Source organism: Pelodiscus sinensis, chromosome 4 (genome assembly GCF_049634645.1).
Source record: "Pelodiscus sinensis isolate JC-2024 chromosome 4, ASM4963464v1, whole genome shotgun sequence".
In the NCBI taxonomy this organism is placed as follows: domain Eukaryota; kingdom Metazoa; phylum Chordata; order Testudines; family Trionychidae; genus Pelodiscus; species Pelodiscus sinensis.
This window is the reverse complement of record NC_134714.1, coordinates 62,637,995-62,651,237: the sequence shown is the minus strand read 5'-3', so window position 1 is coordinate 62,651,237 and position 13,243 is coordinate 62,637,995. Positions and strand designations below refer to the sequence as shown.

Sequence of the window (13,243 nt, the reverse complement as noted above, 5' to 3'; positions counted from 1 at the left end):
TGGATTTTTCAAAATATTATACATCCATCTAAAATACAATTTTTCGTTTTTTAAACAGCTGGTGTTAGTGCACCAGGACCAGAAACTGTCCATTGGCTTTTCGTATCTAGAGTGGCTGAACATCTACTTTGCCGTGTCTGTCTTTATTACTGGAGGAGAAAAAAATTCTCATGCACAACCCTGTGAATCCAACTGGGGAGATGGGGGAAACATACGCAGTGAAGCAAAAATGACAGAGCATAGAAATAGACAGATAATCATTTATTCAGTTGCATCCAATTGTTGCTTAAATACATGAATATTCTTGACTCAAAACACTTCTGATCTCCCTGTTCACCATCCTGCCTGAAAAATAATGTCACTTTAAATTCTCCCTCCATATGTTCCTTCCCAGCTGATATGTTTGACTTTGACCTGACCAAGAACTTCATAGTTTATAACAACTTGAGCTAATTTAAATCTTTCCCTTAAGTCACCTGTTAATCATGGCTCATGACTAAATAACTGCAGTTCTGTCAATCATATATCATATACAGTATAAGCACCTAATTTTCATTCACCATCTTAACTGCTCTATGCTGTATCCTTTCCAACTTAATTATAGTGTCAGCTTGGTTATCCAAAAGTTTTAAGGAAAACCTGAAGCTTTTGGATAATAGTGGGTTTGGTAATCACCAGTATAGGCTTTGAAGTCTGCAGAGTCTACAATCCCAATTAGCTGTGGATCTGGAAGCCTTACTGTTTTATGTACTGCAGTCCTTGCCAGAGACATAGACAGGCTCATGTTTGTCTGCCTCTACCAGGCTATAACACTATTATTTTGCTGCATTGACAGAACCCTCTAATCATATTAAAGAAAAGAGGATGAAGGAGTTTGTGGTGTTTGTTTATTGGGGGGGAGGACTGGCTAGATTGGTGCATTTATGAATCATCTGCACACATGCTTTAATGATACTGGATAAGAAGCTAATGACACTGAAAGAAGACCATCTTCTGGAAGATCATTTCCAATTAGGGTGATGACATATATTCAACAGTTTGGGGACTGTGGGCAGGAATGTTCTCTCACACATAGAAAGGTAGCAGCCTACAGTGGTGACCTCATAGCCTCGTTTTGTCAAACCTAGCTGGATGTAACCCAGTGACAAAGAGAGGAGAGGGAGGCAGAGAGAAAGGACCAGATTGAAATTAACTGGTCTGGTTCTCCACCACTGCTGGTTGTGTTCCTTATCATGTTTGCCTCCCTCAGAAGCTGGCTCAGAGCTCCAGGGCTGGCAGCTAGGATTGCTAGGTTACAGTCGGAATGCCTGGTCGAAAAGGGACTCAGGTGGCTCCGCTCAGCACTGCTGATCAGACTGCCAAAAGTCTGATTGGAGGCACAGCAGGGCTAAACTAGGCTCCCTGCCTGCCCTGGCTCTGCACAGCTCCAGAAGTGGTGACATGTTCCTGCGGTCCCTAGGCGCATAGGCAGCCAGGCAGCTCTGCAGGTTGTCCCACCTGCAGGCACTACTCCCACAGCTCCTATTGGCCAGGAAGCATCTAGGGGCCACAGAGACATGCAGCAGCTTCTAGGAGCTACCTGGGAACAGCACTGCATGTAGCCTACACCGCTCGCCACCTTCTGCACCCCAACCCTCTGCCCCAGATCTTATCCCCTCCTGGACTCTGAACCCCTTGGGCCCAGCCTGGAGCCTCCTCCTGGACTCCATACCTCTCTTTCCTGAACCCAGTCCAGAGCCCACACTCCCAGTCAGAGCCCTTATCTGCTGCTGCACCCAACCTCCTGCCTCAGCCTGGTGAGTATAAGCTAGTGAGGGAGGATGGGGGACAGCAAGTGATGGAAGGAGGGGGGATGAGGTAAAGGAGGCAGAACCTCAGAGAATGGGTGGGGAAGGGGTGTGGCCTTGGCAAGAATTTCCGTGGTTGACAATCAGAAAGTTGGCAACTCTGCTGGCAGCTCAGACCTCCAGGTCCCACCCACTATCCATGGTGGCTCAGAGCTGCAAAAGCCCCTTCCACCCATGGCAGCTCAAAGCTCTAGGACCTCCACTGGGGCTGACGCAGAAAATGTCATGGAGGTCTCTGGAAGTAATGTAATCCATGACCTCCATGACATTATCTGACCCTTACTTATGCACAACTGCTGGTTTGGATTAAATTACCATCCTCTGGGAAGCAGTAGCCTTATGAAAATTTGGTCTCCACTGGAGGTTTCCTCTTTCACTAAGATGTTTAGACAATTTAAAATCAAATTTATGAAACTGCACTTTGTTATTTTGCTCTCCTGAGAAGATGTCCAAGCACAGACAAAATTTTGCACCACCTGAGGCATCAGCACAGCAAAAGAACAAAGCTGTATCTTTCTCTTCCCATGAGAAAATGCGCAGGAAATCTTAAACAATGAATGACTCCTAACAAGATTCCTTTTTGCTACATTACTACATCTTGGAAGGTAAAGCAATAAGGATGCAGAGCAAGCAGAAGGTGTGGCTTATGCAAGGAGGTAGGACCAAAGATCCATGAGACATAGTTTTAGCAGAGGGTCAAGCCCACAGATGTTAGCCCATATGCATCCAGAGTCTGGATCTGTGCCATGCTATCAAATTCCAAGACTGGCTGTATATTTGGATCAGGTGCTTCATGGCCTTGACTGGCCCCCAGCCTCTCTCACACACACAGGCCTGGTCTACTGTAGGACCTTAGTCCAAAATTAGCCCCCCAAAGTTGATTATCTAAGCTAGGGGCAGGGAACCTAAAGCTTGCATAGATCTGGCCCCTGAGGCTCAAGGTTTCCCCTGGCATTGGGGAGCCCACGCTGGTGCTCCAGCCCTCCTGCTGTTCCCCCCATCCCCTCCGAGGAGCTGGAGCACACAAAATCTATTAGCCTGAGCCCAACTGATTTTTCTGTGGGTCAGCAGCCCCTGACTCAAAAAAGGTTCCCCACCCCACATCTAAGCAATGCATCCACACTATCAAGCCCTTTATTCCAGAATAAAGGTTGTGGAATTCGAACTCTGTAGTCCTGCTTTTCACAAGGAATAACACTATTCCCAAACGTGTACATTCAAAATAACATTAGTGTAGACACTCTGGTGCTGCTAATTTGAACTAATTGGCCTCCGGGAGGCCTCCCACAGTTACCCAGAGTGCTTCCTGGGGCTCTGAGTCCGAGGCAAGCTCTGTTAATGTGGATGTGCTACTTTGGATTACATTCAATTCTTCCCCATAGTAAGGATACAGACCTTGGAATTTGCAAAATCGTGTGCTCAGAAGTCAAACTTGATAAATTCTAAATAATCACCTAGGCTGTGTCCAGACTCAGGGGTTTTTTCGGGAAAAGTAGCCTTTTTCCGAAAAAACTTCACCTGCGTCTAGACTGCAGCCGCGTTCTTTCTAAATTAAATCGAAAGAACGCGGCTTTTCTTTCGACGGCGGTAAACCTCATTGCACGAGGAAGAACGCCTTCTTTCGAAAGTGCTTCTTTCGAAAGAAGGCGTTCTTGAATGTAAATAGGGCTTCTTCGAAAGAGAGCATCCAGACTCACTGGGTGCTTTCTTTTGAAAAAGCGGCTTGCTCTTTCAAAAGTTCCGCGTGCAGTCTAGACGCTCTCTTTCGAAAGAGGCTTGCAGTCTAGACATAGCCCTAGTGTAGATGTGGTCACAATGTAAAAGCTGTAGAAGAAGAGTTAGTGCTAGGAAAATGCTGTGTAAATTGGCTGGTCCCCAATTCTTTCCCATTGGCTGACTACACCCTAGGCACATGGAACTGGGCTCAGGCTTTGTGGCAGGAGCAACTTCGTATGGCAGGGAAATTATACCACATAGCCACCAACTCTTTGCACAGCAACCCCATTTCTCCAGCATTTCTGGAATTTTGCTTCTCTCTGAGCCATGCAATGGGAGAGAGCATGAAGCTCAAACAGACAGCAGGGGAAGGAAAGGGGGAGGGAATGGAGGAGGGAACAAATCCAGTGTTTTTAAGGAGAGCTGTAACGTAGGTCTATGAGAATCATTCTGAAAATATTTGGATTTCACTATACTCTAAGGGTATGTCTACACTAACCCCCTAGATTGAACTTGAAACTGCAGGCTGTTCCCTCCATGCGGCTCTCATCTCTGGGAGGAGGAAGAAGTTTGTTTTGCCCCCATCCCATAGGCCAATCTCTCAGCTCCTATTGGCTAGTTGTTTCCAGCCAATAGGAGCTGAGGATTGGGCTGGGAACAAGAAGATCACACAAAGCCTTCCCCTGCCTGCAAAGCAGAGAGCCGCAGGAACTGCACTTTAAATCGTGACAGCTATATGCCTGAGGATCCCGGCAGGGTGGTCCGCAGGCCAGATCCAGTGGCTTGGCGGGCTAGATCTGACCCCACGGCCATATTTTGACCGGTCCTGCATTAGGCTTTAGGTCTTCCAATGTGGCTATAGAAAAAAGCCTTTTCCTTACACCAAGATAAAAAAAGCAAGAGACAATCTGTATCCCCCTCTCCCCCCAAATGACCCCCATTCATAGTAAGGATTAAATCCTGCAAAATTAAAAAAACAGTAAAAAATCAGGGTGTTGGTGTATTATTATTGTTGTTGTTGTTATTATTGTTTTTTGCAATGAGCTTTTCTTCTCTTAAAGTATGGATTTATATCAGTTTTCCTCAAATTAAAAAAAACTCTCCTGGGCTAAGGCCTAGTACCATATGCCAAGTTTCTGTCTAGACATGATATAATTTCTGTTCAGACTTACAACAGAAGTTTCTAGATGTGGCACTACAATGGGAATTTAAAGAGAGGTTTATAATAATATAATGACAGAGAGCAGTAGGAATGTGACACTGGAAACATAGAAATGTGACACAATGGTTGTGAGGGAATGAGTTCTCTGATTTTACTTTTTTAACATGATAAAAGAACCATATTTTAGACAGTGAGAGTTCACAGAACAGCTGAAAGCAGCCAGAAACAGGCTACTGTAGACATACCCTTACACACTGAAAAAAAATGCAGTTTTTTTTCATCATAGCAGAAGAATCTATGCTTGAGGAGACTTGCCATTTTTTTAATGGGACTGTTGAGTGTGTTAAGCAATAAGAAGAATTAATGAGATGGCAAAAGTCTGCCTCCTGTATTGTACTTTCCACTGACAAGAAAAGTGTAACATTACCATACCTCTCTTTTGATGATTACCAAATAGCTACTGATGCAATTTTATTCACACACACATATACCTATATACGTAATAAACAAAATATTTGAAATCCAGGGCTGGCTATTATTCACCCAAGAAGGTGAATACTGAAGGAATTAGCTGAAGAAATATTTGTGTCATTGGCTGGCATAATTATAAGCTCATGGATAACAGATGTCCCAGAAGAATGGAGAAGGGCTAATGTAGTGCCCATCTTTAAAAAAGGAGAGAAAAGGAGCCAAAGAACTATAGACCAGTCACCCTGACTTCAGTACCTGGGAAGCTAGTAATGTATAAAACATTCAGTTTGCAAATACCTGGGGAATGACATGAGGAATCAATAGCAGCTAGCATGGATTTGCCAAGAACAAATCAAGCCAAATCAGTTTGATTTCTTTCTTTGACAGGTTAACTCAGTGGTCCCCAACGCAGTGCCCGCGGGCGCCATGGCACCCACTGGGGTTTTTATGTGCACCCGCCGAGTGATCAGGGCTGGCCCAAGCCATTCTTGTGTCCTGGGCATGGGGCACATGCACCAGGCATGCGGTGCATGCGCGGCACTGGCCCTGGGCATGTGGCGCATGCGTGGCCCCTCCCTTGGGTGCATGGCACATGCATGGCCCTGTCCCCGGGCGCCCGGCAGCCCCAAAAGGTTGGAGACCACTGGGTTAACTTGTTTGGTGGATGGGGTAATATACCTGACTTCAGCAAGGCTTTTGACACAGTTCTAATAAGTTAGGGTACGTCTACACTTGCACCCTAGTTCAAACTAGGGATGCAAATGTAGGTGACTGAAATTGCTAATGAAGCACGGGATTTAAATATCCCGCGCTTCATTAGCATGATCTCGCCAGCGCGTTACTCCGCTGAACAGCTGTTTTGAAAGTGAAAGTGCACACCGGTCCGTGTTAGTTCGAACCAAATCCCTCAAAAAATGAGGAGTAATGTTAGTTCAAACCAAGGGGTTTGGTTCGAACTAACGCATCCCGCGCACTTTCACTTTTGAAACAGCTGTTCAGCGGAGTAACGCGCCGGCGAGATCATACTAATGAAGTGTGGGATATTTAAATCCCCGCTTCATTAGCAATTTCGGTCGCCTAAATTTGCATCCTTAATTTGAACTAGGGAGCAAGTGTAGATGTACCCTAAGCTGGAAAAATATGGGTTTGGCAGAACTACCATTAAGTGGATTCATAATTGGTTAAACAACCATAACCCAGGATTAACAATTAAAGACATGGAGTCCTGTCGCACCTTAAAAACAATCAAATTTATTAGAGCATAAGATTTCATGGGATGCAGCTCAATTCTCTGATGCATGAAGTGAAAGAAACAGATGGCAGGGAAACACATACGAGATGGGAGTGTTACATCACTGTTAATGAGGCTAATTCAATCAGGGTGGATGTGGCCCACTTCCAACAGTAATAAGAAGGTGAAAATACCCAAAAGGGAAAATTATTTATTGTAAGGAGCTAGCCATTCCCAATCCCTTTACAGACCCATTCCGATGGTGTCAAATGTGCATATGAGACTCCTTGTTTTTGCTGCAACAGACTAACACAGCTACCTCTCTGAAACCATTAATGATATATTAGATTGGAGGGAGGCCTCAAGTGGGTTCCATAGGAATCTATTCTGGGTCTGGAGTTATTTAACAACATTATTAATTACCTGGATGAAGGAACAGACAGCACACTGATCATCTTTCCAGCTGAGACAAAGCAAGGGAGGATTATCAACACTTAGAAAGATAGAGCCAACATTCAGAGAAATCTTGAATGGGCTATAGACAACAAAATGAAATTCAATGAAAATAAATGTAAGGTGCTACACTTAGAGAAGTAAAACCAAATCTAGAACTACAAAATAAGGGATAATTGGCTTCATAGTAGCACTATACAGAAGGATCTGGGAGTTGTAGTGGATCACAACCTCAACATGAGTCACCAATGCAATGCTTTTTTAAAAAAAAAAATAGATTGCATTAACAGAGGAACAGGCCTCAGCTAGAGTACTGTGTCCAGTTTTAGTCACCAATGTATAGAAAGGATGTGGAAAAACTGTAAAGGATCCAGAAGTGAGTCACAAAGATCATCAAAGGGATGGAATGCAAGGCATATGAGCAAAGGCTGAAAGAACTGGGTAGGTTTAGAGGAGATTGGGGTGGCGGGGACATGATACCGGTCTTCAAATACTGGACAAACTGCCATAAGAAAGGTGGATAAAAGCTGATCTTTCTTGTAACAGAGAGCAGGAGAAGAGACAATGGGTTCAAGGTATAGCATAGTTGATTTTAAAGGAAGGATTCAAATGTTAATTGAACGTTATTACAATAAATTCTGTTGTAACTGAGCATGATGAGACTACAAACCACAAGAGTGGAGTTCAAGTGGAGTCTGATTCTGCCAGCCATTTTTACTCACACATATAACTCATGCATTTAGTCCTATTGATATCAGTGGAGATGCTCCCCTGAGCAAGGATTACTATGTCACCAGATTCCCAAGATCTAAAACAAAAATCTGATGTAAAATGGGTATTGGAAAGGTTCATTTTCAGAATAGTACAGGAGTATTTTATTAACCAAAACACGCAGACTTCTTGCCTGAGATTTTCAAAGCTATCTAAGGATCTATGATTGTCCAGTTTCCTTAAGCAGGTTTGAATAATCTCAGCACTAATGTAAAGTTTATTATTTGTATTAGGCAAAAGTGAAATTCTTTGCCTCTATTAATATATTTAGTTAAGTTTGATTTTCTGCTATGCACAGATCAATTAGAAAATCTAAATAATGTGGAAGATCTATGCATTCTGAATAACAAATAAAATCGGTTTAAATATTTAGGGCTTCTTTTGCCCTATAATAACATGCCTATTGTGTTTCTTAGAAAAATTATTGTAACTGTGCATATATGCATAGTAACTGATTTTGTAGTCTGCAGAGTTTTTGTTTAGACTGTGATTAAAGTCTTTGGAGGCAAGGAATGTGTCCTCTTTTGTGTTTGTACATCACCTAGCACACTGTAGATTTTAAGAGAAGCACATAATAAGTACTAAGAATAATGTCTTTAACATTATATAATATTTTGTTATAGAATTTATAATTAATGAAGCTAAATAATGTGCTCAGGCAAATACAGACCATATTAATACATGGGGCTCACAGTTTTGTATCCACAATCATTTGGAAACAGATAAATAGCATTTGACAGCAAAATATCTGATTAGCTCTCTGTCACTCTGGTATAGATTTATCTCCAAATCCAAACCCACAATGTGTATGTCTCCATACTTAAAGGCAGAATCAGTCTAATAAAACAGGTAGGTATTCCTAATGTTTTTATGTTTTAAATTCCCATGTCACATCACTGTCTTCCCTTATGCCCATCTTTCAGCATTTGGGTAATATCTGGTTAAATTGTATTCTCTTGTGCCTAGCAGGGAAAAATACCATTCACACATCTGTAACTATTATGAATTGATTCCCTCTTGCTTGTTATAAATGAGGTGGTTACTATAGGATAGGTCATCCCCAGAAACAGTACAGTACTACCCCACCTTAATAGCCCTGCTCATTATTTCTTTGCAACTCAATCTATTTCCCTTGTTTGTGCAATCTCCAGGCAGCTAAATTATGTATTGCACCGTTTGAGAAAATCCTTTCTGAGGCCAGGCAGTTCTTTTCAGGGATCTAGGGCACTGTGTGTCGTTTTAATTCTAGGATAAAGACCAAACCAATCTGGAGACAGATGTGCAGAGGGCCTTGTTTGATAACACCCGGGAAACACAGTCGGGGTTAGTCCCATCCCCATGGAACTGGAAAGCCCTGCGTTTAGTCGCTGGTCTCTTCTTGAGGTGCTACTGGATGATCAAAGCCCATCGCAGCTGGAGCCTGCGGTTATGCTCGCTCGCCACCAGCCACCAGCTGCGCGCCCTTTTTGCCACTCGCTCCCAGCTGCACCTTAGCGCGGCCTGAAAGGGACAGGGGGAACCCAGCTGAGGGTGTGATGGCTGGCAGCCCCCGTGGGAAGCTCCCTCCCCCACCACCGATCGCCTGGGCTCTGAAGGGCAGACAGCAGCCCTCACTACCGGGCCCGCGCTGGGCAGGTGGCATGAGCCGCGGCAGGGGGGACACAGCCGAGGAGGCAGGGCGGGACCGCTCTCCAGGAAAGCGGAGGAGCTGGCGGGAGGCAGCGGGTCCCCGGGCGCCTCGGACAGGCTGGGAAAGGAGGCTGTGGAGGCAGCCGCAGGGCTGGAGCTGGCGCCGGGGCAGCGGAAAGGGAGCCGCGGGCGAAGGGGCTCGGGCGAAGCGAGGGAGGCCAGGGACGCGCTGCTGCGGGTCATACCTGGGCGAGCAGGTCCCCTGCTCCCGACGCCTCCCCTCCTCCCGCTCCTCGGCTGCTGCTGGCTCTCCCTCCATGGCCTCCGCGCCCAGGGGCGGCTCGGCCGGGCTTGCTGCAGGTCTGGCCGCCGGGGGAAGGAGCTGTCCGCTCGGCGGTGCTGAACGCCGCTCCCCCCGCCCAGCCGCCCAGCCTCGGGCAGAGCGCGTGCGCCAGCGCCCCGGGAGCCGGGCCGGGAGCGGGGCGGGGCCACGGACTGGAAACACGCTGCTGCCGGCGCTGGCCCCAAGAGGCGGGGCCGGCGGGCACTGGCAAGCCCCTGGCGGCTACTCCCCGGGGCCCTGGCAGCACAGGGGTGGGGCAGCGAGCTCCACATGGAGACCTTCCCTTTGCCCAGCTGGTAAGTAGGCCTGCTCCAGAGACAGACAGCGCGGCCTTCGCCACAGCCGCCTCCGCTGCGCACACACTTCCGCACGAGCTAGCTGGGCTTCAGGCCGCCCTCCTCCCACGTTCCTACGTCTCAGACTAGTAGCGTGTTAGTCTGTAACTTTAAAAACAGTAGCCCTGTGGCACTTTAGAGATTAACAAAATATATAGGCTACGTCTAGACTGGCATGATTTTCCACAAATGCTTTTAACAGAAAAGTTTTCTGTTAAAAGCATTTACGGAAAAGAGCGTCTAGATTGGCACGGACGCTTTTTCGCCATTTTCGTGATTGGGGCTTTTTTGCGCAAAATAAATCTGAGCTGTCTACATTGGCCCTTTTGCGCAAAAGCTTTTGCGCAAAAGGACTTTTGCCTGAACGGGAGCAGGATAGTATTTCCGCAAGAAGCACTGATTTCTTTCATGAGATTGTCAGTGTTCTTGCAGATATTCAAGCGGCCAATGTAGCCAGCTGGCAAGTTTTTCCACAAAAGCAGCTGCTTTTGCGGAAAAACTTGCCAGTCTAGACACAGCCATAGAGTATCATGAGCTTTTAGAGGACCGCAGGCCTGTGTTTTACAAGGATCTTAGCAAGGGGATGCATGTAGGTAACTTTCCAGACCTAGAACAACTTAAAAAACAATGGTTTTTTTAGTTACGGATTAATATGGCTACCCCTCTGAGACTTTCCAGCTCTATGGAGATAAGGTTTTTAGGAGGTAGATGTCTAGGGAGAGGTTACCTCTGATCAATGACTCCGTAGCTGATTTTAAGAGCAGAATAGGAGTGTTGGGAATTAAGTCAGTGAAAGTGGCCCTCCCTGGGGTTTGGGAAGTAGGAATGTAAGCAACTAGTTGACTATCCCAACAAGCATATGTTTATCAGATAGCCGACTACTGACTGGACTAGTTGCTTCCCCCCCACCCTTGCTGTCTCTATCAGAGAGGCAGCAAAGGGGGGGAGCAGGAGCTGGTGCTGGGGGGGAGCTGACTTAAAAGCATCATCTCCCCGGGAGGGAGGGGGCAGAGGAGGCAGAGGCATATCAGGGAACTGGGCACGAGCAAGGAATCAGCTGATTCCCATCTCACACTCTATTCCCCCCCACTACGCTTCCGCCCTCATTTTCCCTGGCTTATCAACTAATTGACTAACTAAACCCACCTTTCAAGTTTGAAGTGTCTGTGTTAACCTGCACAATTTTAGTGCTGCTTAAGAGAAGAAGTTTGCTGAAAATAGATGCTACTTTTAAAACAATGTCTGAACTGGATTCACAGTAATAATTTGTGTTACAAAGACTATGAATAACCAGGATGTTTCCCTTTCTCAAAAGTATATTGATAAGTATGTTTATGTATGGGTAGAAAAAACTGACTGCCTTTGTACTGCAGCGTGTGAGATGAATGCCACATAACACAGTTTGGGCTGAGAAAGGAAAACTTCACTAGACAACAACAGAAGATTCATTTGCAGCAGCTCACCTCAGAATTTTTTTCTTGATAGTGATCTTGCTTGTGGTTTTCTCATAGCAGTGACCTTGACCTTTCTCATGCCCATGAGCGCAGGCACGACTACGGTATCTTCCTACCTTCAATTGCTGTGAAGGAAAAAAAAAAAGCAAAAAGGGAATTGAATACTGTGCTGAGTATCTTGGTAACTCCCACTAATCCACTAGCTGCTTATAGTAAGTCCTTCCTGCCTTAATGCCCTAGATGTTTTAGAGGGTGTAAAAAGGCCTATTCCTTTCCTGGATACTAGAAAGGAGGACTCTCTCTTGCAGTGGATGAAGTGCTTTTATAATCCAGTGGAAGTGGAATTCCAAAGACTGAGTATGAAGACCACCAGTGTCCCTAACAAGACATTCCCTGACCAAGTAGAGATGTACTAGCTACACACTGGGGAAGGAATCACCTTTACTGAGTATCAGTTATGAAAGTGTTTCCCTGCTATCATCAAGCAAAGGGCTTGCTCATTAGTATCAAATACATTTCAGTTATTAGATCAAGACTAGCTTATGTGGCCCAATGAGAAAAATTAAAACTTCATGTCTGCTGAAAAGATTGGGTGGGATTTATTTGATGGTGAAGACTCTTCTTACTATTTCCTTTCCTTTTTCCTTCCTCCTAGTGCTATAAAATAAAACAATCAATAGAATACTAAAGAAAGATTGAGAAATGGAATCATCAGATCCCATTGTAAATATGTTGTTACTTTTATAGCTAGCAATTTCATGCAGACTATAATCTATTTCTGTGGCTTTGTTTTTATGGGCTGGGTTAGTAACATTGTAACTTCAAGTTCTCCTTGTTCTACCTGCTTGATTTGAGCAACGTAGCTTGAGCAATTCAAGCTATGTCTACACTACAAAGAAAAGTAGGAAAAAATACACAAATTGTGAGCCTCAATTTACGTATCTTTTTCCGATTTTCTTCCAAAAGAGGCTTTTCCGACATTTGGCCTGTCTACACAGACAAAATGTCAGAAAAAAAACCTCTTTCAGAACATCCCTTCTAACTCGTAAAACGAGGTTTATAGGGATGCAGACAAAACGCGTCTGCTTTTCAGACATTTTTTTCAGAAAAGCGGACATGTTCTTTGGATGTGGCAGAGGTATCCTGGAAAAGCTCTGTAGTCTAGACGTACCCTCAGTGTCATATGTAGTACCTATCTGAGAAGAAGTAAGGTCTTGTGGTTAAGGCAGTGGACTTGGCTTCAAGAGATCTAGGCTCAATTCCCAGTTGTGCCACAGAATGTCTGTGTGATTTTGGACAAGTCACTTAAACTCTCTGTGCCTCAGTTCCCCATCTGTATAATGGGGATAGTGATACTTTCTTCCTCCCTCCCTGTGTCAGTCTTGTCTATTTACACTATAAGCTCTTTCAGGGCCGGCTTTAGGAAGTGTGGGGCCCAATTCGAACCATTTTGATGGGGCCCCGGCAGCTGGGATTTTTTTGTTGACCAAAAAAACCCAAACAAACCACACACACATTTTGGTTGAGCGAAAAAAACAAAAACCCCAGCACGCAAAGAACCAAGTCACGGCCCCTTTAAATCCGCAGCTACAGTGCAGTCCCGCCTTCCACCCAAACCCAGGGGCCGACTCCCCCTCCCGCGGTGCACAGAAGCTGCCATGCTCCTCCTCCAGGGCCGACGCCCGGCACACTTCCAGGTTTAGGGTGTAGGGCCCTTTTAGATTCCCTTAGCTCTTTGGCCAGGAATAGTTAGTTTCCTGCTTTGGGTTTGTATACCACCTAGCACAATTGGCAATTGGGGCATATAGGCATGACCATATTACTACCATTA

At 45.3% G+C, this 13,243-nt stretch overlaps 1 protein-coding gene across 2 annotated transcripts in view; it reads right to left on the bottom strand.

Annotated features, from left to right (window-relative positions):
- DISP2 (dispatched RND transporter family member 2) overlaps window positions 1-11,529 on the bottom strand; it is a 44,885-nt gene extending 33,356 nt beyond the window's left edge. Inside the window, exon 1 of one of the 2 annotated variants that reach the window (XM_075927093.1) lies at window positions 11,422-11,529. Coding sequence is in view for 1 of the 2 variants with exons in the window: in XM_075927092.1 (XP_075783207.1) it covers window positions 9,526-9,599 (74 nt within the window). In the remaining variant the exon portion in view is untranslated. Of the gene's footprint in view, window positions 1-9,525; window positions 9,726-11,421 lie in introns of those variants that run through there. The other variant, XM_075927092.1, reaches the window with a different exon arrangement.
- Window positions 11,530-13,243: the final 1,714 nt, after the last annotated feature.